General features: G+C 42.6%; 1 protein-coding gene across 1 annotated transcript in view; it reads right to left on the bottom strand.

Moving 5' to 3' along the window:
- Positions 1-23,755, bottom strand: part of LOC306859928 (E3 ubiquitin-protein ligase PDZRN3-B-like) — a gene marked incomplete at its 5' end in the record, with an annotated part of 44,034 nt that overhangs the window by 2,579 nt on the left and 17,700 nt on the right. The window contains 6 exons of the mRNA XM_079401345.1: positions 31-144; positions 374-475; positions 557-619; positions 767-862; positions 1,149-1,239; positions 1,364-1,626. Coding sequence (XP_079257471.1) covers positions 31-144; positions 374-475; positions 557-619; positions 767-862; positions 1,149-1,239; positions 1,364-1,626 — 729 coding nt within the window. The remainder of the gene's footprint in view (positions 1-30; positions 145-373; positions 476-556; positions 620-766; positions 863-1,148; positions 1,240-1,363; positions 1,627-23,755) is intronic.

Here is a 23,755-nt window from a genome sequence, read left to right as displayed (position 1 = left end):
TCACTGTTGACTTGACCCTTATTAACTTACCTGCTGCAGCATACTTGTAGCGAACTCCTTGACCTTGTGATGTTGCTGCTCCAGTGTGCCCATATGCAAGTCATCTACTATGATGTTTCTATCCTCCTCCAACCAGCTAACATCCTGCAACCGAAACCGAAATGCAATGTCATTCTTTTACTTCAATCATGTCCAAACCTGCTGTATGAAGGACACCTTGCACAATTTTGGTCCAGTTAGTTGAGGTGTTTAAATTGGTTTTGAGCTTAGCTCTTCAGAAAAGTGGTCCTACAGGAGCAGGATTACCCCTGAGATAAATCAAATGTAATTGACCACAATCTTTATCTGCAAGTGCACAGAACAGTTTGCAGACCTGACTTTCTGGTCGAGCCACTAGGAGGGTTGCATTTTTACTCTCCACCTTGGTCAGAAGTGTCACTGCCTCCTCATGGCTCTGGATGTCCATTCCATTGATCTTCAGCACATGAAGAATTAATAAAATAAGCTTTGATTTGAGCCAAAATATTCTAAACAATCCCAATGTAATAAATTCTACCTGTATAATCCGGTCACCTTCCTGGATTCTGCCATCTTTTGCTGCAATTCCTTCTGGATCAATCTAAACAGGGTAAGAACAATATATTTAGCCCTAACTGTGAATACACTGGAGCACCTAAAGCTACACTGAGCAGGTACTGAACCAAAGATGTAATTGTTTGAAAAACTGCCTGAACAATTGCTGTCCTGAGAAACTGTAGAACCCTACCTCACTAATATAAATGGCAGACTTCTCGTCATCCGTATTGTAACATAACTTCAGGCCAAGCTTATCCTGAGTGGTTTTCCTCTGCAGATCCACCTCCTATTAAAACACAGGTAATTGATTTTGATGACAAAGATTTAACATTTTAGTCATTGTTAACATAAGACATAAGCCAAATCCAGTCTGAGAATTTGTAGTGCTTGCTGGATTTATATAGATGATTACTTTGCATGGTAAATCCATGTGTAATTAAAGTGGTCTTGGCAAAATATTAGCGGGTATATGAAATCAAAATTAAAATGACCTCAGAAGACACAGATTAAACATGATTTAAACGTGCATTGATCAGTAGAGTGAGTGAATACAGTCTATGCAAACACAATACCTCATATTCCAGTCCTCTACTCTCATTGTCTTTCTGTACGCCATCATGGAAGTCTGAGGGGTAAGGTGAGTCACATCTTGCCATTTGATACCTTCAATGAAAAATTAGCTTTAACTGAAGCCTCTTTGACAGAATGTCTAATTTTAAAATGAAAATTTCTGTTAAGATTCTTTGTTTTGATACAGCTGGTGAAAGAAACGCTGATTAGCACTTACTGTGAATGTGAATGGAAACTGTCCAGCAAAGCCATATTTGGTGTGGAAGGTGATGGTGACTTGGCCAAAGTCTCTATATGTTTCGAGGTTTTCAGCGTAATGTTGGTCTGAGTACTGTTGTCCATTCCTCGGGCTGGTTTAAGAGTCTTGCAAGTCTTGTGTGCTGTCCTGCGCAGTACCTGAACCTCAACAGGCTCTTTGGCAGTTTGGAAAGCCTCTACTGCTTGGTCATGGGTGGTAACAGAAAGGCTTCTTCCATTTACCTACAGAATAGAGAGTTTGAATAAAATCAGACATGTGGGACAAGGTTTTCAGAATAATAATACATACTATTCATTGCTCTTTAACCCTGACAAAAAGTTCACATTAACTACTAACAATATATATTGGAACCTTGTAATAAGTGATATTGTACCTTCTTTTGGGGGTCAGTTTGTGTCTAAACTCAGATAAGAACGAAACATCTCACATTCAAATTTTAATGTTAACATGTTTAAATTTTTTAACATGTAAATATTTGTATGAACATCAAAAGATTTAACTGAGCAGACATTTAAAATGACATGACATGTGGCCAAGTATGGTGGCCCTCTGAATTTGTGCACACACACACACACTCAATGAACACACACCCAGAGCTGTGAGCAGCAGGTGCCCAGGGAGCAATTGGGTGTTCGGTCCCTTGTTCAAGGGCACCTCAGTTATAGGTATTGAAGTTGGAAAAGAGTGCTGTACATTCACTCCCCCCAACTACAATTCCTGCAGGTACTAAGAATCGAACCTGTTGACCTTTGGGTTAAAAATCCATGACTGCCTCCTAATGATGAATAGAAATGGAATAATGTGTCCCTGAACAAATGGAGGTTATTATCTAAAGTCACAGTGAGTATCTTGTGTGCCCATCAGCTGCTTTAAGTACTTCAGTGCATCACATCCTCATGGACTGAGCCAGATTTGCTAGTTCTTGCTGTAAGATGTAACACCACTCTTTCACCAAGCCACAAGTTCTCAAACATGGGGGGATACATGTGTCTGCGAGGATGATCAGCTGCCCTTCCTGTTGAACTGTAGAACGAGGCTTCATTACAAACAGTGCATTTTATTGCTCTGGCCACATCTGCAATAATTGTTTATGGTTCACTGAACAAGCATGAAAAACTGTTTAAATCCTTACCAATGAATATTTGAAAAGTGTATTTGGATTTTACAATTATCTTTAAAATATAGTGTCCTAAATAAGGGATGTTTCCTTTTTTGCTGAAATTTATGTGTATAAAAATTGAATCCAAAGTACATCAGTATGCATTTTCCTTGGGATTCCAACCCATAACCTTGACAGTGCTTTTACATGCTCTACTAGTCGAGAAGCCTTTGCATTCTATACGAGATCTGTTTTTGCAAGGTTCACTTCCCATTATACAGTGGTCTTCAACAGGCTAGATCTACATAACGTAAGGAGCAAAACTCTTCTATAGGAAATGCAAACCAAGCATTGATATTTTTGAAAATACACTTAAAATGTCACTTTAATTGTATGCATCGTCATCCCAATTTTGCAATGTATACCGAACTTGAGTGCCATGTGTGGCTGGCTGTACATTAACCTTAAAACCAGATCTGAGGTCAAAATCCAAAAACATGCAGATTTCTGAGGAGGGGATTCAGGATTCCAGGTAATGCATAGCAGGTGGGACAGCTGAGGATTGTTTTACACAACTAACTTTTTTCTTTTTTTTCATGTATAATAAAAATCCTCTGGTATAAATCTGAATATTAAAACTATAAACAAACAGGTGTATGGTACAGAAAGACAAAGCAAAGGTCTAATGCCATCCATTCTACTTTGTTAATTCAGTTACTAGGCTTATAAATATTTCAAGCTGACTGGAGTGAGAAAAATATGTAGACACATAAGAACAGAACCTGCAAGATACAAGTTAATGATTTGGTAACCAAGAACAAAAGACTCGAGGCAAATGTTGTCATATGAAACACTGACTTTTTGACCTAAAAACTGTTAATTTGGCTAACCATTGCAAAGCTGTTCCTCAATGTGCAAGGACAAATTCACAGAGATATTTATGACCGGAAGCTCGGCTTTAACATTATCGCACAGTTAGTGAGATTTCATTCATTGATTGAAGTCCAACAGGTTGTGTAAAAGCTTTTGAATTGCACGAGGAAATGGCTATGTGCCAGTAAGATAATGGGAGAGAACTTAATTTATCAAAGCGCTGTAAGACTCAAATCTCAAAGCTAATGTCCTCGGGGGCTTCGACTCAGTCTGCTGTCTGTTCTGGAATCTTGCAGTGGCAATAACACACATGGGAACTTTGTCAGTGTGCCCATTCATGTGTGAGCTGACAAACTACTTTAAATTCAGTCACTCACACTGTTTCTCTTAGGCCTTTTGGCACACAGGGCAGAAAACTCACTGCATATACTTGAGTTTAATTCAACAAGACATCCTTTGCCTGACTACAGCCACTTTTAAAGTTGCATTAAAGCAAGACACATACTGTATGTAGTGGTTCAGCTAGTTTGATAGCCGATTAACCTGATCTGTTTTTTTTTGATTGATGAATTAATCAAATTTCCATCTTTTCTTTGAAAAGCATGACATTATGTATTTTGCCTACTTCTCGCCTTCATACAATGTATAAAATGTAGGCTGTAATTTTTTACTTAGAAACTGCCAGCAAATTGCAGAAATAATTACAAAGAAACAGCAAGTAACACACTGAATAAACATCAAATTTTGAAGTAGAAAGCCTGAAATAATATTTTCTTGTCAAATGTACGCAAATAATCCTTGTTTTATTTACAACTTTTTTTACACGACTACACACCAAAATTGCTTACCATACAAAAACGATTTTAAAATCAAACACTCAAATGTAGTGTATAAATATTAATATTTGCCAAATTTTGCTAGTTTCTGCAAAGTGATGCACTAAATATAGTTTTATTGGATTGAATTTAATAAGCCTATTTATTTCACAGTTATAACTATGCACAAAAATATGGCTTGTTGCATTTTAATATTTGCATTTAGCCTCGATTTTCCTTTTTTAGCCTCTTTTAAAGAGCTCAGTTCACACTTTCAGCCACACAGGAGGTCATCTGGAGGTTAAATTACAGTGGGAGCTAATTACTCGAGGATTGTGGGAACATCACTGATCTATAATAAACCAAACCACACAAACAAACGAACACACACACATGCATTAAGTATTTTGATGAGACGCCAAACATTTCTCTTCAGTAGAGTGTGACCCTCTCATGACCCTGTCAAATGTACACAGTCTCCAGAACACATTCCTTCCTTCGGCAAAATAACCTTTCGCAACCTTTTTAGCATGCAAAACAACCACCAGAGACAAACCGCGTAACAAGGCTTTCGAATGTTCATTCAATGGTCTTAATCAAATTATGATTAAATCAATAAAAAAATGAATGGCATTTCTTAATCAATTTGAATTTATTCAGACTACGAAGCCGTTACTCCCAGTGTATGTTAATGAGGAATAAACAAACAAAAATGACTCTGACAAGTCAACCAAAACACAACATAACTTCACAGCTATGCATTTTTTTACCTGACATCTGCTTTGTAGTAGTTTGTAGTGCTCATCTGACCGCTGTATAGTACAGAGACTGCAGCCCATGGTGGAAACACATCAACAAACAGTACTGGCTCCAAAACGTGATCACAAAAGAGACTGAAGCTTACAGACACAACAACTCCAGCGCGAGTCTGTGTTTGTGTCTGTAAGCCACACATGTGAGAGCTTGTTCCCTCCTCCCATTCACTGCAGCCATCTCCCCCTCTCATTAAAGGAAAGTGTTGTCTATATCCTCAACTATGTTGTTTTTATCATCATAAAAACAATTCAAACCCGTAATCAACAATCCACCGCATTACCGAAGATTATAATAACCACGTTCCTCAGGTGTGGCTCAAAAGAGGCTGTGCGGAAACAAGTCGTGAAAATGTTTTGTTGGGGGCCAATTAAAAAGCTCACTACTCCAATTACCGGCACGAGCACGTCGATAGGAAAATTCTTGCAGTAAAATGAGCAGCTTTTGTTATGTCAGAGCGCTCAGCAGCGGTACGAGCACAACTGGAGGGTGTTGTTGTTTGTTATTCCTCCGAAAGTACACGAATGCTCAGCTTTTGGGCTCCAGCCTGTGATGGTTTCACAGAAACGTTACTGAGGAACAGCATGCGTTCATTGACTTGGACCACAATACTGCAGAAATGAGCAGGACTTGAATGGTTCATGGTATGAGAAATCAAAATTTCCTTTTCATATATTAGTTATTATAGTATGACAACAACCGTAATTGTAAGTTTCAGAACTCTACAAGAACATACTAATGAGCTACTACTGATGAAATATAACACTATACGTCTTCACACCACTTATAAAGTGAACACGTATTACGCATGTGCATGATCTCGACGTTTTCACAAATTCACATTTTCGTAGTTTACAAGGAGACGATGACAGTGTCTTTTTCAACGAATGGCCCCAATGCAGACGTTCTCCATTTTTAGTTGAAACTGGTATCGTGTAAACTTTAGTGAAGGCTTCATCTGACGAATTCCACTTTAATCAGTCAAAGAAGATCCAGCTCGTAAGAGTCCTTTGAATTAGACTTCACTGGTGGCTCTGCATGTTTGTTTTTGAGTGTTTTTGTGAATTACTGACGATTCCAAGTAGGGCTCGCTGCAGTCCATAAGATCCAGGAGGCGTGGTTGGATCCACATCTAGGAGGTGGAGATTGGTAGGTTTAGGGGTGGAGATGGGTGGGTTTAGGGATCGGGGGTGGAGATGGGTAGGTTTAGGTATGTGTAAGGTGGGAGGAGTTGGATCTGGATCCAACCATGCCCCCTGGATCTTGTGGGCTGCAGCGAGTGCTTAGCCCACGTGTTCTGACACATTGAGCTCTGGTACTCATGTGGGTGATGTTAATTTGAATCTAACCTCATCATTTCCTGTCTCCATTATGCTACAACTAAAAAGGGTGAAAATACACATTTACATATGAAAATACCAAGTTAAGCTTGGTGAAAGGGAAGAAAACTAACAGTATGGCAGACACTGTGTAATCTTGGTGGCTGTCAGCCATGCAAACACATGACAACCAGACACATGGCGTTCTCTGGGGGAAGAAAACGCGACATTCAGTCTTTCCAGATCAGTATGTATTGGGCACATACATAATATGTATGCAAACAGTGAGGAAGCACATGGTAAAAGCAGCGGTAAAGGGTTGAAAGTCCCTTTACACTTATGTGTACTGATATCCAGATATCATTAAGCTGTTCCTCAGGGTCTATATAATCCTCTCATATGGCTCAGTGCTCCATCAGGCTAATGAAAATCTCAGCTTGAGGTTGTGTATCACTGAGCTGCAGTGTCTGCCGCAGTGCATACAGCTAACTTAAAGGTAAAGTGTGGGTTTTCACTCTCTCAACCTTATTTTTGCAATTACGTTAGCAAAGTGGTGCAGAAATTAAACACTCCAGTGTGGAATCAATATTCTACATTTGTCATGAAATTTGCAGCACTGGTGCATAATTGAACCAATTCATTATAGAAACAGAGAGCTTTATCAGTTCTGTGCTTTATAGAGATTCTTAACTTCTTTGGACAGCTGTGTTGTAGTTCATTGTGGTCATATCTTCTATTTCTGCCTGTAAACTGAGCAGAGATGATTCAGTTTGTGGAAGAACACAATGTCAGGACTGAGTCACCTTTTGTGACTATGCGGAGAGAAGCTCTGTCTCTTTTGAATATCTCAGGAAAACCATGACTCACTCTTCTGTTCTATTCTAAACCATCTGGACAGTTATGTTACAAACCCTATTCTATTCTATTAGGCCCGAGACAATCATACACTACCACTCAAAATTGTACTAGTGTGAAAGATTATTACAACTTTAAAATGTAAATAAAATTTAAAATAACCTAATATTCTTATGATGGTAAAGCTGACATGATCACATGATCCTTCAGAAATCATTCTAATATGCTGATTTGGTGCTCAACCATTTTTTGTTTTATATTTTTGTGGAAACCGCCAAACATTTTTGTTCAGGACGCTTCGATAAATAGAAAGTTCAAAAGAACAATATTTCTTTGAAATAGAAATATTTTGTAACATTATGCCTTTACTTTTACATTTTTTATATTAAATTAATGCACTACAGCTAAATAAATGATTAATTTAATTAAAAAATCTTACTGACTCCAAATTTTGAACTGTAAGACTTTATATTAGTTGTGCAATAATGGCTTATTTTGGTTATTACTATTCATAAATGACTTTATTAAACACCAGCTATTGGCCATTTTATGCAAACAATAATTAATAATTCAAGGCTCATTATTATTATCCATGTAGCTTTCCTGTATTTAAAACAGTAGTGCATGCCTGGCACTAGTAACAACAAAGTCATGGGTTTGATTCCTAATGCATGTTTTATCGATTTTACCATATCTTTTCACTCTTAAAGTGCCCCTATTATGGATTTTTGAAAATGAGCTTTCATGCAGTGTGTAACACAGCTCTAAGTAAATGAAAACATCCTGCAAAGTTTTAAATCTGAAAGTGCACCGTGTATAAAGTCATTGTCTCTCAAAAGAAAGATTTGACTCTGAATCATTGAAAAGAGTCGTTTTTAAAACGAATCCCAAGCATTTCATGTTGACATCAATTAAACATTAGCATATTGCCCACCCACTTGTTGGTCTTTTCACGTTGGTCTGAATGAAAATGCAAATTCATTCTTTGCCATTAGGTGCCACTTTTGAAGCGGTAACAGCTGTACACAAAGCAACGCTGCCTCACAAACGCTGCTTTAAATGAAATCGACCAATCGGACCAATCACCACAGATTAGCATCACGGAAAGGAGGGGTTTGGAAAAATTAATTGTTGAGCGAATCATTTGGGAGTCGTTGAGCAAGTAAGGTAAAAATACCTTACATGCATGTCAACCTGTTGTTGGGGACTCCCAAAACCAAAATATTAACCTTTCATTATCCATAATAGGGGCACTTTAACTGTGGTAAAATCATTGTAACACTCATGCTTTCATGGTTTGCATGTATTCTAATGAATCATAATTCAGTGAATCATGATTCTTGCTAGCAAAGGAGCTGTACTCTCCTGTAGAAAATGAATCCTACATATATATATTTATTTTTATTTAGCTTTTAGGGAGTCACTCTTAAGAGTTGATCTTCATATGATTAATTGTTATCAATCATAATGTACAACTTATGCCTTGTTAACGACTTGTCCAGCAAGCATTAATAACAGCAAGTTATCTTTTAACACGTTGTTTATTTCATTCGTGGCCAACGATTAAAATAAATCAAATAGTTAAATTGAGTTAGCTTAGTTAGCTCAAGAGCGTATAGGTAAACGCGATCTATTGGCAAATAGTTACGACATGTTAAATCACATAACACAGACAAAAGATTTCTTAATAAAGTCAAAGTTTTATTCACTATTCTAACACAACATTAACAGACAATTTAACATACACACAAATGGGAGCGAGTTGTTTGTATCTGAAGAGAGAGACTTAGGTTTTAATGCTAGCTTTTCAACCTGAGGAAACTCATAGACAAAGAAGTATTTTATCTTTACCCTCAGCGGAGAGATATCCCGGTTTCAGTCAATAAAGAGATTTGCCTTACTTGGTCTTTCAGTTGATTTGATCGAACTCAGTTCAGGCTTTCTCCAGTTCAAAGAGACTCTTTCCTTTGGTGAATTCAGTTCTTTGCGGGCCGCGTTCGGATTGGCTGTTCGGTCGGTCGTGTGACTAGCGCACTCTTCAGTGGTTGGTTGTCTCGTTCTGACGTAATGATGTTTAGGATTAAAGTTCTTTGAAAGTTTAACTGAGTCTTTGTGTTAGTTGCTTTGCTTCGCCGTGATGTTATGGCCTGAAGCGCTTGCCGCGTGAGCAGAACGAGAGACTCGCTGGCGTGCGTGTCCTCCTGTTGTTTTCAAACTCCAACTCCGCGAACTTCATGGGCGTGCATCCGTTTTAAGCGAGCTGATTTAGGTCCGCCCTTTTTGGCGCGTGGCCCAATCGAAAAAGTCTCTGTGGGCGGAGCCCCGCCCCTGCAGAGTTTCGTGTTGCATACATTATCTGCGCAAGTATTTTATCACATAAAAACTTATAACAGCAGACTTCCATTCATCTTGTAAATAGGCGTTAATGAAAAACAGATAAGATTTAATTCATACCACAATATTATTATTCATTAAATCAGCTTTCATCCGAGACCAAACAGTAGCCGTTTAACAGGCACCAACATACAAATATCCTTTATATTCGATTTCGTAGTTAAGGCATTGATTAAACGATCTTAAATTCTAAATACACATATTAATCAAGTGAAAATGAACAACTAGTGATCAGGTATATAAAACGATTACATGAAAAAGATTACATAAGTTCACACAACCAGCTTATAAATGTCACAAACCAAAAACATCCTTTAATATATAGGTTGTTAATATGGTATATAGTGTTTTTGTTTGAGTATGATTTGTTTCCGTAGCAGAAACGAATATAACTTTTGTTCCCCTTTTTAAGACTCATTTCTAATTCAAAGGTGTGGTTCCCTTTGTTAGCTAGCACCACAGAAACGGCGCGTTTTCCTGGAATGTGCGTGATATGCAGGGTCGTAAAAGTCTTTGGTTTGGAAAGTCTGGAAATTGTCTATTTCGAGTCGACCGTAAAAACGTCATCCTTTGCGATATCGTCCTTGGATTTATTGCATGAAGTCAGGGGGGCTTTCTATGTGGGGTTCCTCCAAGTGACAAGGGCTCTTAAAAATCCAAAATATATGTTTTCCTGGTCCCTGGAGATTTAAGCGAGTGCATCCCAGCAGACGCCAAGCTGTCTGTGGTTACATGTGTGCGTAAGCCGAAGAGTTGTTCCTACATATCCCCCTTTGCTCGGTGAGGTCCCCGTTTGTGGACGTCGGCGGGCACTGGAACAAGAATCAGGGAGAACAGGCACACACAAGGCACAAACAACATCTCCATCACTGACTGAATCCTGGTGCAGGGTAATTTTGGAATGTACAGGTTAGAAACTTGAGAAGACAACTGGGTTACTGGAAGTGGGGTTATTTTGATTGGTTTAGTTGTCCGGGGTTCGACGAGGCGGTACAGGCGTGATCTCAATCAGGTTAAGTGAGTTCTCCGGTTCGGGTTCTTGGTCAGTTTTATCACGTCGGAAAATGCGCGGGACGCCTGACGTGCATTTGTTGCAAGACTCTTGAACGGCGTTCACTCGTTTGTGTAGGAGGAAGGCCAGGGTCAAAGTCACAACATATCCTACAATAGTAGAGATGCAAAGCGCTGTGTCAGCGGCAGACCAAGACCGAATAATTGCCAACGGGCGGAAGGCGAGCAATAGCTTCTAAAGCTGTATCAACGGGAGTTAAATCAATCAGTTGTGTTCCTTCCTCCCTGATCCTTTCTTCCAATTCTGGATCAAGGGTGAAGGAATGCTGTTTGAAGAAAGGTGAGATTTCGATTTCAGCCTGATACTCGTCGTCGGTAAGGTGGTACAACGCCAAATCGTTAATATGGAGGATCGAGCCCTTAGGGACAGTGATCCATAGAGTTTGGTTAGGTAGGATAATGCGTGTGGCGGTGTCGTGTTGATCGTATGTGAGGGTAGCCGTTCGCGCTGGGGTGTTGACCAGCCATCGGTTTCCGATAATTTCGGCTTGCGTTACCTCAACTTGAGAACGTGGTGTCGCTTCGGCGGGGCAGCTAGTGTCGGGCCTTATGGATTCTAGGCCGCAGATGCCCTCAGTATTATCGCGGATAAAAGGCTTACTCGGGCAAAGGAAGTGAATGTCCTTCGTGAGCGTACACATCTTTAGGTTTGGGGCCAGATACAACTGTTCGTTGTTATCGTGATACGCAACGACTTCAGGAGTGTGGATTTTGGCATAGGTGTTCCCTTGCCAAAATCCCACATTCACCACATCTTTGAGCCGGTAAATGTTCTTAGCGTCGATAATGGTTAAACTGAGGAGAATGGCCCGGTCACCTGGATCGGTTGACCACGGTTCTCGCAACGAGTTACAACGACTTATTAAAGGGAGTCAATCTCAATTTCGGGACCTGGATTTAAGGAATTTGTAAAGGGAGTTTCCTGATGAGGGGACTAGAGGAGAAGAGAGATTGGATTGAGAAAAGGAAAATGGGAAAAACATAAAAGAGACACGACACACAAAAAGATACACAAAGAGACACAAGGACACCGAATGAGGTGAGGCCGCAAACGAGTGTCACATGTGTGGAGTAACTCCTCTCTACTAGAGGTTGGCCCTAGTAGTGCAGCTGAAGAGAGAGTGTATGTGTTATGTTTAAGCGAGGTCGCTATATGTTTCCTAGACAACAGAAATTATGTTAGTGTGATGTAGAGCGTATGGGTGTCGGTCTGTGTCAGTGGGCTTGATCTTCCCCCTTTGCCAGTCGGCTGGAGCTCTGGTGCCTCTTTATCTGGTTTCGATGGACCCATCGAAGTATTGGCTCGTTGCGCCCTTGGCTGATTTTGATTCGGTAGGCGACAGGTGAGAGCTTGTCTACTATCTCATGGAGTCCCGTCCAGCGAGGTAAGAACTTCTTTGCCAGGCGATGGGAAGTGTTCTGCTTTGGTTGGGCAAAGCGGTAGTACCACACTTTGTCTCCGACACTGAGCTCATGGTGAGAGGCCTTTTGGTCGTAGTAGGCTTTACGACCTTCTGCGCTTCGCTGCAGTTGCTGTTGCGCGAAGGCGAAAGTCGCTCTCAGGTGTTGATGCAACTCTTCCAGGTACTGGTGAGTGGTGTAGGCAGTGACAAGGTTCAGGTCACCGGGTTGGTACAGCAGATGCAGCGGTAGCGTCATGTTTCTCCCTGTCATCAATGTGAACGGGGGTACTCCGGTGGACCGGTGAGGGGTGGCTCGAGCGGCCATCAATACCAGTGGAAGTTTGATATCCCAATCCTTTTGATTAGCGGACACATACTTCTTTAACATGCTGACCACTGTTCGGTTACCACGTTCGACTTGCCCTGAGGACATTGGTTGGAAACTTATGTGGAGCTTGGCCTGTATGCCCAGGAGTTTCCACACTTCCTGCATGATTGCAGCGGTGAAGTGGGTTCCACGGTCAGAGTTGACCCTTAAAGGCAGTCCAAATCTTGAGAAGATGTGGTTCATTAACAGGCAGGCTGTTGTTTCTGCTGTATCGTTGGGAGCTGGGAGACATTCTATCCACTTTGTGAATTCGCAGACCACGGTGAGGAAGTATTTGTTACCCCGTGTTGACCGTGGCAGGGGTCCTACCCAGTCTATTTGGAGGTCCGACCATGGGAAGGTCATTCCCTTTCTTTGCAGTGGGGCTCGGTGGTTTGGGTTTGCCGGTTGGAACTGGCAACACACCAGGCATCCTTTTACGTATTCCGCTACGTCCTGCTGCATGCCGGGCCAGTATGCTACTTGCTTGAGGGTTTCGTATGTGGCCTTGGCACCGTGGTGTCCAGCGCATGGTGCATCGTGTGCGTGTGTCAGCAAAATCCCCCTTTGGCCGTGAGGCACTACGAGCTTTGGCGCAGTGAGAGGCTCAAGGACATATGTGAGAACACCGTCTCTCAGATGCAGCATGTGCTTGATTGAGTGGAGCGTGCGGAGCTCAGAGGAAGCAGTTAGGTCGGAAGTGGAAATAGGATGAGATAATGGATCGGCTATGTGAGCCGCAATGGTTCGCAGAGTGGGATCCGCTGTTTGGAGGGTGAGCAGATCGTCAGTAGCGAACTGAGGTGATAGGGTAACGAGGGAGGAGGCGGGGGTATGAACGCCAGTGGCGTGCTGGCGGCGGGTTATGGCTGCCACCGTTGGGTTGGGTGGGAGGGATTGAAATGTCCAGGACTCTCCGTGTAATGCTCCTGCTTTGGCGAGGGCATCGGCTTGGTCATTGAAGTCTTTGTCTTGTCCTGGTTGACGTGAATGACCTCGAACCTTTTTCCAATACACGATAATGTCGTGTTCAGTGACAATGGCATCGCTTGCTTGGAAGAGTTCCTGGTGCTTGACAGATTTGTTGTTAGCTGTCTTGAATCCATTCTGTTTCCATCCAGCTAAATGGCAGGTGAAGCTGAGACGGGCGTAGTTTGAATCGGTACAGATGAGGAATTCTTTGATGTTGTGGGATGCGGCCATTTGCAGTGTAATGAGGATGGCTGCTATTTCAGCATATTGTGATGAGTGAGGGCCTAAGTTGAATTGTTGCGGTGGGCACGGGTCGTTGTTGAGCCAGACCACTCCCGCTCCAGCTTGTAAGTTGCCCTTGTGGTTGTAGGAGCAGCCATCGACATATGCTGTGGGCATTCCTTCACACACATTCTCCTCGAAGTACCTGTGATTCGTCATTTGAGGTTGTGGTGGTTCTTTGGGTTCCGCTGGTGTGTGCAGCGTGTCCGTTGAACAGTTCTGGCAGGCTGCTAGCCCGTTGCCCAATGATGATTTGTAGTTTTGGGCGTATCGTGCCTCCACATCCCGTCCTTGGAGTGTCATTAGCCAGGTAGCTATGCGTGCGTTGGTCACCACGCCATCTCTGATGCGTTGACTGTTGAGGAAGGTGACAGGTTGGTGACAAGTCTCGATGATGACTTTCTGTGCACCAATGTAATTCGAGAAACGCTGGATAGCCCACACAGTGCAAAGTAAAGCTTTTTCGCAGTCTGAGTACTTGCATTCTGGGGAAAGCAGCGTTTTGCTGGCATAAGCGACCACTCGCTTGTCTTTGTCATGGAGCTGGTATAGGCCTGCGCTGAGGCAATGATTGGAGAATCCAGCATCCAAGTAAAATTCTTTTCCGGGGTCTGGATAAGCTAGACACGGGGCAGAGCACAGGCGCTGTTTGAGCTGGCTCATCGCGGTGTCCTGGGCTTCCGTCCAGACGAAGGTTTCATCCTTTTTCAGGAGGGAGGTTAGTGGTCGGGCAATGTCAGCGTAGTCTTCGATGAACTGTCGCGAGTAATTGCACACTCCCAGAAAGCTCCGCAGTTCAGAGATGTTAGTCGGCGCTTTTATGCTTTGGATGGCTTGAGTGCGGTTAGACTGTGGCTCGATGCCGTTTCTTCCGACAAGCAGTCAAACATAGTTCACCTTGGTTTTGCACCACTGTCCTTTGTGAAGAGCGATTTTGGCTCCTGCCGTTGTCAGCTGGTTTAGGACGTGATCAATTTCCTTGAGGTGATCTTGAATATTTGAACTTTTCATCAAAATATCATCGACATAGACAAGGTTGCCTCTAGCTCTGGCGTCAGGGCATGCTTTGTTTAGAAAGATGTTGAATTCAGCTGGTGAGTTGGCATAGCCGAAGGGGCACCGTGTGAAGGTGTACTGTCGATTGCCAAAGGTGAATGCTAACTTGTGTTGGTCATCGGGGTGGACAGGGATCGTCCAGAACCCGGAGGCGACGTCCAGTGTTGACAGGATCGTCGAGCCTTTGATCTTTGGGATTTCTTGATCCAACTGGGTCATAGGCCATCGTGACAGTGGTACTTGTTGATTCAACTTGCGATAGTCGATGGTGGGCCGCCATTTGCCGTTAGGTTTTAGGACTGGCCATATCGGGGCAGAGTATGTGCTGTTGCAGGGCCGGATGACCCCCTTTTCCAGCATGGAGTCAACAATTTCTTGCACTGGCTCATATGACGCTATTGGAATCTTGTATTGTCGCACAAATGTGGGTGGCGCATTCGGGTTTGTCGGGATGCGCACCGTGTGGATGTTGGTCAGTCCACAATCCAGAGAATCCTTTGCGAAAGAGTCTCGGTATTTGTGCAGAATGTCTTTGAGTCCTTGGCGATCCACTTCGTTGTGAAGAGCATCCGCCTCACTCAGGATCTGCTGAATTTGTGCGTTGAACCCGGTGTAGGGTTCTTCCGCAGTTAAGTCATGTGAGGGGCGTTGGACCCCGGTGTTCACCTGTGGAGGTGATTCCATCGCAGGCTGTGTTGAGACAGCATAGACAGCGAGATGAGTGTCATCTGTTAGTTCTGATCGACAGACGCTTTCTCTGGACACCGGCAGAATGGAAGTGATGGCAATGATTCCATGAGGTTTTGTGAACATTACGGTGTCGTCGTATTCATGTTCGTCTGGCATTAGATGTGCTGGTATAGGGCCTATGACAGGTACCATCAGTTCAAAGTCATGGAATGTCTGGCTGATGAGCCATCCCAGGTGATTGGCTTTGGGAACGTGGATGTCTTGGGCCGTACAGTTGTTGAATAACACATACACAGCACGAGATGACACTTCGATGAGAGGTGTGGCTTCCAGGGTCAGTCCTAGTTTCAGGCAGGTCCTGGAAGGTTGGAAGAAGCTTAGCTTACTGTTGAGAGTTTGGCCAGGTTGCATGTTGAGGCGGACGCTGACACTCTTGCTGTAGGCAGGTATTATGGCTTCCTGCTCCGTGATCATAGCGCATGCATCGGGCATGGTTTGACCAGATTGGAGGTTCTTGAGGTTGACTGCAGTTGTCAGTTGCTGTGACAGAGGAGCCCATATGACGTCGTTCACAGTGTCAATGTAAGCATTGAGCCGGACCATGATATCCGCTCCAATATAGATGTCGTGCGGTAGATCTGGAATGACGAGGAAGTAGTGACTCAGCTGTCTGTTGTTCCATCGTATGTCCAGAGCGCAGATGATCTTGGAGGTGGCCATGGTTGTTGCCCAGGGCTTGAGAGGGTAGCGGCTGTGCTTAGCGACATGTGGTAGGCTCTGATGTCTTTGCTTCACTGTGCTGAATAGCTTCAGGCTGATGGCTGAGTTCTCTGCCCACAGGGCTAGTGCCGCGTCGGACACTGATGTGCCTTGAACGTCTATGACAGTCATGACTCGATGGGGGCCTGTGTTTGATTCAGGCTCTTGCAGTGAGCATAGGAGTGGGTCCTGGTCTTTGTTGGTTGTGCTTGATCCAGGTACAGGCTTTGCTACTGCATCATCAGTCGCTGGATTGAGGGTGGTGTCTGTGACTTGACACTGCGACTCGTTGGAGTCTAATGACTGGCAGGGCAGAGGCTCGCGGACTTGTGTCCACATCTTTAGGTGCTTGAAGTCTATCAGCGGTTCGAAGCGATTAAGCAGATCTTTCCCAATGAGAAGTGGATACGTCTTGAGTGGTGAGACGTATACTGGATGGACGAGGTCCATTGATCCAACCGTTAGGTGGATTGGGGCCACATGTTTCAGTTGTAGGCCCGTGTGGGAATATGCTTGGAGGTCCAGCTCACATCTGTGGAGTCTGAGAGTTCTGTTAGTCCCCTTTGTTCTTTCTTGGACCTTTTCGAGGAGCTCGGTGGACATTAGAGTGATGTCGGCTCCTGTGTCAAGAAGGGCTTCAACTCTGATGTGTTGTTCAATGATGATGGAGAGGTAAAACTTTTTCGCTATACCTTTCTCAATGAGATCGCCTAGGAGTTGAGGGACTGGATTTTGGGAGGAAACGGTTAGGATATCAGGGCTGATGTGGTGTTCTTCGGAGGAGTGGCAGACGACCAAGACAGCACTTTCAGGAACTTGAGTGGTTTCATCAGCAGGTGTTTGCTGGACGCTGCTGTGATCTAGAGGTTTGAGTGTTGAGTTAATGTCTAACTCTGTTGCTGGGTTTTCAGATGGGGTTGTGTGTCCATCTGAAGTTATTGTGATTGCAGTTCTCTGAGAGTGAGATGAAGGAGTGCTGTTCTCCATGGCTGGTTGGGCCAGCTGGTCGCTGCCTTCTCGTCCGGCCGCTAGTCAGGCTGAATCTGGTTTCTCTTTCTTTTCCCATCTCCGATCTTCCTCTTTCCGTTGGAAGAATTCTTTCATCATCATTTCCATCAGTTTTTGTGAGTCGAAACACGGTGGTGACTTTTGTTCTTGCGTGGATTCAGTTTGAGCTCGGTCAGCTTGGAATCGTTGTGAATTCTTTCGTCGATTCCTTGGGCTAGTCGCTCCAGGGTGACTTTGTCGTTTTCCCTTGGCGTTTCCGTTGGATTCCCATGAGTTTTTTCCTCTTGAGTTTCCAAACGAGCTTGGCTGGTTCCACGATCTTTCCCATTGACTCTCATGAGGCCTTGGCTGGTCCCATGTCTTTTCCCAATGCCGTCCAGGTGAGCGTTGACGTCCACGCGGTCCATCCCAGCGTTCATACCTCTGTTTAGATCTGGTACTGGCGTGGGAGTCTCGTTCTTTGTTGGACGAGGGTGCATTCCACTCTCTGGGTGGCGGCTTGGCACTGTCTTGGCGTTGGGCGCCCTCTAGAGCCAGGCCTTGACTGTTAGTGTTGAAGTCAAGAACTGCTGGGCTCTTGCCGCTCTTTTCCGAGGCCATTTTCTGTTTGCCGTAGGCTTTCTGCGCCAAGTCTCGCAACTGTTGAACAGTCATTGTTCGTGGACATGCGAGAACGCCAAGATGGTGGCTTACGCCGGGGTGAAGGTTCCTTAGGAAGAGAGTTTTGAAGTTTAGTTCGTCTTCCATGTCAGGTTCGTTACGAGTTCCAAAGTATGCTCGTCTGAGTCGGCTGTAGTAGGCTTGAGGAGGTTCGTGACGTCCTTGTCTTGTCTCCAGGGCAGCCACTAGGCCTTGATCGGACTCAGGGTCGGAGAACTCTTTAATGAGGGCTTCTCGGAGCAGTTGGTAATCCGTCTTTGTGTAAGCAGGCTGCCTGTCCAGGAAGCTGCGAACTTCAGAGCTGGATGTTGTTCGGAGCAAATAGAGTCTATCTTTGTCCGTAACGTTAGGTCGCATTTCCAGATGGAAATCGATGTCTTGGAGATACGCTTGGACATTTTGGCTGTTTGGCACACTCGGAGTGAATTTGCCAATGTTCCTGGCGAGCTTGTCGAGGTCTTTTAGGTCCAAGCCGTGCGATGATCTGTGGCTGGCTGCCGCAGATTCTTTTGGCTGAGGTAGAGTGAGGTAAAGTTCTCTAGAGGCGGTTGGTGAAGGTTTCCGTTCCACGCCCTCCATCCTTTTCTCACGTGTCAGTCCAGGAACAGGTGACCCAGTCCCGCTTGGCAGGGGTGAGGTCGGTGCGTCTCGTGTCCTTGATGGCTCACGGCGCAGTTCATAGGCATGCTTGAGTTCCTCTTGGAAACTATCAGCTTCTTCTTTGACATAGTCTAGCTGATATGTTAGACGGCTAACCTCGTTTCTTGACTCATCCAGGTGAGCTTCAAGGGCTTTGATTCTGCCGTTCTTGTCCCTGAAGTCGGCCTTTGCTTTCGCCAGCAGCTGTTCCGCGTACTGTAGCTTTTCGGACCGATCAGCGTAGTCTGCCTTGACTTGTTGCATTTCTTTGTTAGTAGCTGCTAGGGTTTCTTTTAGCCTTTTGATTTCCTCCTCAGCGCCTTGGTTCACCTCATCGGGTTTTTCCCGTCGTTCCTGAGCTTCCAGTTGTAGCTGCTCGATGCGCCGTTGTGCGCGTGTCAACTCCTGCTGGAGCTGTGCAGCGTTCTTGTCGCTCAACTTGAGGGTCGCAATGAGTGTGTGACTTAAGGAGCCGGTAATCTTGGCTAATTCTTTGTGACTGTAGCTTTGACTTGGGTCTTGTGCCATGAGACTTGTGATGTTTTCATCTAGCTGGTCTTGTGTCTGGTGTTTCAGTGTTTCAGCGGCTTTAGGCAGGAGGCTGTCGGTTGCAGCACTTAGCCATGTTTCCAGATCCTCCCAGTGACCGACATGTTCCGTTGCGCGAGACATGTTCTGACGGGTGAGGGAAGTTTTCCAACCGCAACTGACACAGACCTTGAAGAGAAAAACAAAACAAACCAAAACAAAAGAAACCAAACAAAACAAATCACAAACAAAGGAGTGTAGATATGCACTGTTGAGTGTATACTAGTGTTGAGTAGTGTTGAGTGTGTACTAGTGTTGAGTGTAGTTCTCTGTGACTGTGATCCTCTGGGGGGGGGGGGTGTGTGCTTCTAATTCGTTGCCTCTGTGGGAGAAATTGAACACACACACACACACACACACACACACAGGTAGAACAGCTAGAGAACAGATAAAGAAAATGAAAAATCCCGACAGAGCGAGGAACAGGGTGATAATCGAATGCTGCACCGTTTTCTGTAAAAGAAAGCCCTTCTCTCTTTTTTTTTTTTCAAGGGTGAAGGTTAAGCTAAGCCAAAATGAGGGAGAGGGACTAAAACAAAATATATCTTTCTGATATTAGATTTTCCCTTTTTTTTTTTTTTGTAAGTCTGTGATTGCTAATATTTTTCTCCGGGGTGGAAGAAAATAATAACAGTCACAGCCCTGGTCCCGTAATGGCAAGATTGACACCGCAACGCCTGTTAGCGTGTTCCTCGTGTGTGTTGGAAATCTCGCTGACGCCTACCTTTTCGTTGACCTGCTTCAGCCTAGTGGGGTAGGATTTCACAAAGAGGAAGGTAAAAATGAAAACAATTTGAAATGCCGTTCTCAAGTTTCCAAATACCTGCTTGATAGCTTTATAGTTCTGTCTATGATTTCCCTCAGGCAAAATCCCAGCAACTAGTAGCAGTAGTCAAATCAGAAGACAGTGACAGAGAGAAAAGAGAAAAATGAGCTTTAGAATTTACTCCCAATATCAAGATTAATAACAAGTATGGCCACACGGTGGTGCTGTTGAGTCGATACACCTAAGGGTTTGGCTAATTAGAAGTCTAAGTTCTTATTTGATCTAAGCAAAAGTATATTTAAAATTAACTCTCGTGTTAATTAAGTAACTAAAGGATTGAGAATAAGGTAGACAGAACAAACTTAATTGCCATTTGAATCTAGAATTTCAAATTATAAATAGAGATTCCTAATTAAATTTTTCATGATGTCATCATTAAAATTGATAGGATCGATTCAGATTAATTTTTAGAGGGATATATATTTGATTATAATATTAAAATATTATAATAGTCTTCCTAGTTGCAGTTAAGTATCAAGATCTTAATGAGGTTTGTCATTAAAATTACAAGCACAATTGCAACTGAAACCAATATGAAACAGGAACTGTAATTAATTAAATTAATTAGAATTTTCCAATTCGTAATTAATTATGAAATTAATTTACAACTTCCACATCCCTAAATCTGACAGGTTACTAATTCCTTGTGTCATCAGAACCTTCAGAACAAATTAATCTCAATTTATAAAAGGAAATTTTAAATTTTTCAGGGCCTGAAAATCAAACACATTGATAGTTAATAACTACGATCTTAATGTTATTGTTAAATTATCAGAGCACACATAATTATCTCAATCAGTCTATATGGAATCCGGAGCTGAAATTATTTTCAAATGAGTTTAATTTCAAATCTGGGATGAAATTAAATTATCAGTTTCAAATATTTCATAGCGATTCATCCACTGATTATCCCAAAATCATGAGCACACTTACAATTGAATTAATTATCCTTTTATCAAGGTGAATGAAGTTAAGGTCTGACATTAACTGTGTCTAACCTCAAAGGGAGGAAACCAATCCTGAATAAAATGCCTTTATTCCTATAAAATTAACTGCTTTGGAATATAACTATTCCTATAGAATTAACAATAGTTTATCGACATCTGTATTTGTTAAAATCTTTTCAAAAGGGAGGAGAGAAAGCATTAATAATGCACAAGAGAGAGAGGAATGACGTGAACATTCAGAAGTGAGTTAGAGTTCAGCAGTGAAGGAGTTAACCGTTTACACACACACACACTGCATAGCACACTGCATTCAAACCCACAAAATGCTAGGTGCTAATCGCTAGCCTTCAATGCTACCAGCTCGGCTAAGCTTTAATGCTACCTACTAGCTTCAAATGCTATGCTATTTGTTTACAATAGCTTCAAAATGGCGCTCGCGGCTGCGCGTGCGCACTAGAACCTTTCCGGGCAAGTCTACTGACTACCTCCGGTTCAGGCCGTTACCACGACACCCCTAGTTTCAGGGTTCAGGTTTCAACAGCCAGACAGCACTGTTTTAGATTAGTTTCTTTCTAGCACTGCAATCTCAATTTATTTAGACCGAATCAAATTAACCCACAGATTAATTATCAATCTAATAGTTTGACCACGGCGGGCCGATTCTCTGTGTCACTTCACGTGACTTCACAGGAAAAACACAGTGGATTATTTTATCACACTATCAAAATCAGATCCAATAAAATACTCCCTCACAGACGCGATCTGGCCACTCCTTCTGAGTGGCGCGCGCTGACTTCACTTCCTTAGTGAATTTACAAGTGGCAGAAAATATTAAGTAGCTACGTTAATGTTTAATGCCAAGGGAGATTCATTAATCATAGGTTAATCGAATAGTGGGACACGCACTTCCTATCAACACTATGAACAAGGCCTTATGGGGAAGAATAAAAGGAACACGCTTAGATTCTCTCCTTTCCTTTTCTGCGCTATGAGCGACTTACATGTCTCACGGACATCTTTTAATCTTACTGCAGTTTTAAGCTATATTCTTAAACAACACAAATACACTTTCATTCCACAAACACATTGCCACAAGTAAGTACAGAATAGTGAAACCAACTTTGACTCTCTGTGTCTCTATTTCTTTCCGGTTAAAAATAGAAAAACACACCTTTTTTAATGTTATGAATTTTTCAAATCAAACTAATGCCCGCATCCTCCACCATTAATATGTAGAAAATGAATCCTACATATATATATTTATTTTTATTTAGCTTTTAGGGAATCACTCTTAAGAGTTGATCTTCATATGATTAATTGTTATCAATCATAATGTACAACTTATGCCTTGTTAACGACTTGTCCAGCAAGCATTAATAACAGCAAGTTATCTTTTAACACGTTGTTTATTTCATTCGTGGCCAACGATTAAAATAAATCAAATAGTTAAATTGAGTTAGCTTAGTTAGCTCAAGAGCGTATAGGTAAACGCGATCTATTGGCAAATAGTTACGACATGTTAAATCACATAACACAGACAAAAGATTTCTTAATAAAGTCAAAGTTTTATTCACTATTCTAACACAACATTAACAGACAATTTAACATACACACAAATGGGAGCGAGTTGTTTGTATCTGAAGAGAGAGACTTAGGTTTTAATGCTAGCTTTTCAACCTGAGGAAACTCATAGACAAAGAAGTATTTTATCTTTACCCTCAGCGGAGAGATATCCCGGTTTCAGTCAATAAAGAGATTTGCCTTACTTGGTCTTTCAGTTGATTTGATCGAACTCAGTTCAGGCTTTCTCCAGTTCAAAGAGACTCTTTCCTTTGGTGAATTCAGTTCTTTGCGGGCCGCGTTCGGATTGGCTGTTCGGTCGGTCGTGTGACTAGCGCACTCTTCAGTGGTTGGTTGTCTCGTTCTGACGTAATGATGTTTAGGATTAAAGTTCTTTGAAAGTTTAACTGAGTCTTTGTGTTAGTTGCTTTGCTTCGCCGTGATGTTATGGCCTGAAGCGCTTGCCGCGTGAGCAGAACGAGAGACTCGCTGGCGTGCGTGTCCTCCTGTTGTTTTCAAACTCCAACTCCGCGAACTTCATGGGCGTGCATCCGTTTTAAGCGAGCTGATTTAGGTCCGCCCTTTTTGGCGCGTGGCCCAATCGAAAAAGTCTCTGTGGGCGGAGCCCCGCCCCTGCAGAGTTTCGTGTTGCATACATTATCTGCGCAAGTATTTTATCACATAAAAACTTATAACAGCAGACTTCCATTCATCTTGTAAATAGGCGTTAATGAAAAACAGATAAGATTTAATTCATACCACAATATTATTATTCATTAAATCAGCTTTCATCCGAGACCAAACAGTAGCCGTTTAACAGGCACCAACATACAAATATCCTTTATATTCGATTTCGTAGTTAAGGCATTGATTAAACGATCTTAAATTCTAAATACACATATTAATCAAGTGAAAATGAACAACTAGTGATCAGGTATATAAAACGATTACATGAAAAAGATTACATAAGTTCACACAACCAGCTTATAAATGTCACAAACCAAAAACATCCTTTAATATATAGGTTGTTAATATGGTATATAGTGTTTTTGTTTGAGTATGATTTGTTTCCGTAGCAGAAACGAATATAACTTTTGTTCCCCTTTTTAAGACTCATTTCTAATTCAAAGGTGTGGTTCCCTTTGTTAGCTAGCACCACAGAAACGGCGCGTTTTCCTGGAATGTGCGTGATATGCAGGGTCGTAAAAGTCTTTGGTTTGGAAAGTCTGGAAATTGTCTATTTCGAGTCGACCGTAAAAACGTCATCCTTTGCGATATCGTCCTTGGATTTATTGCATGAAGTCAGGGGGGCTTTCTATGTGGGGTTCCTCCAAGTGACAAGGGCTCTTAAAAA

Source organism: Barbus barbus, assembly GCF_936440315.1.
Source record: "Barbus barbus genome assembly, chromosome: 40".
Lineage (NCBI taxonomy): Eukaryota > Metazoa > Chordata > Actinopteri > Cypriniformes > Cyprinidae > Barbus > Barbus barbus.
The sequence above is the reverse complement of the archived record's forward strand: the minus strand, read 5'-3'. Positions and strand labels throughout refer to the sequence as shown.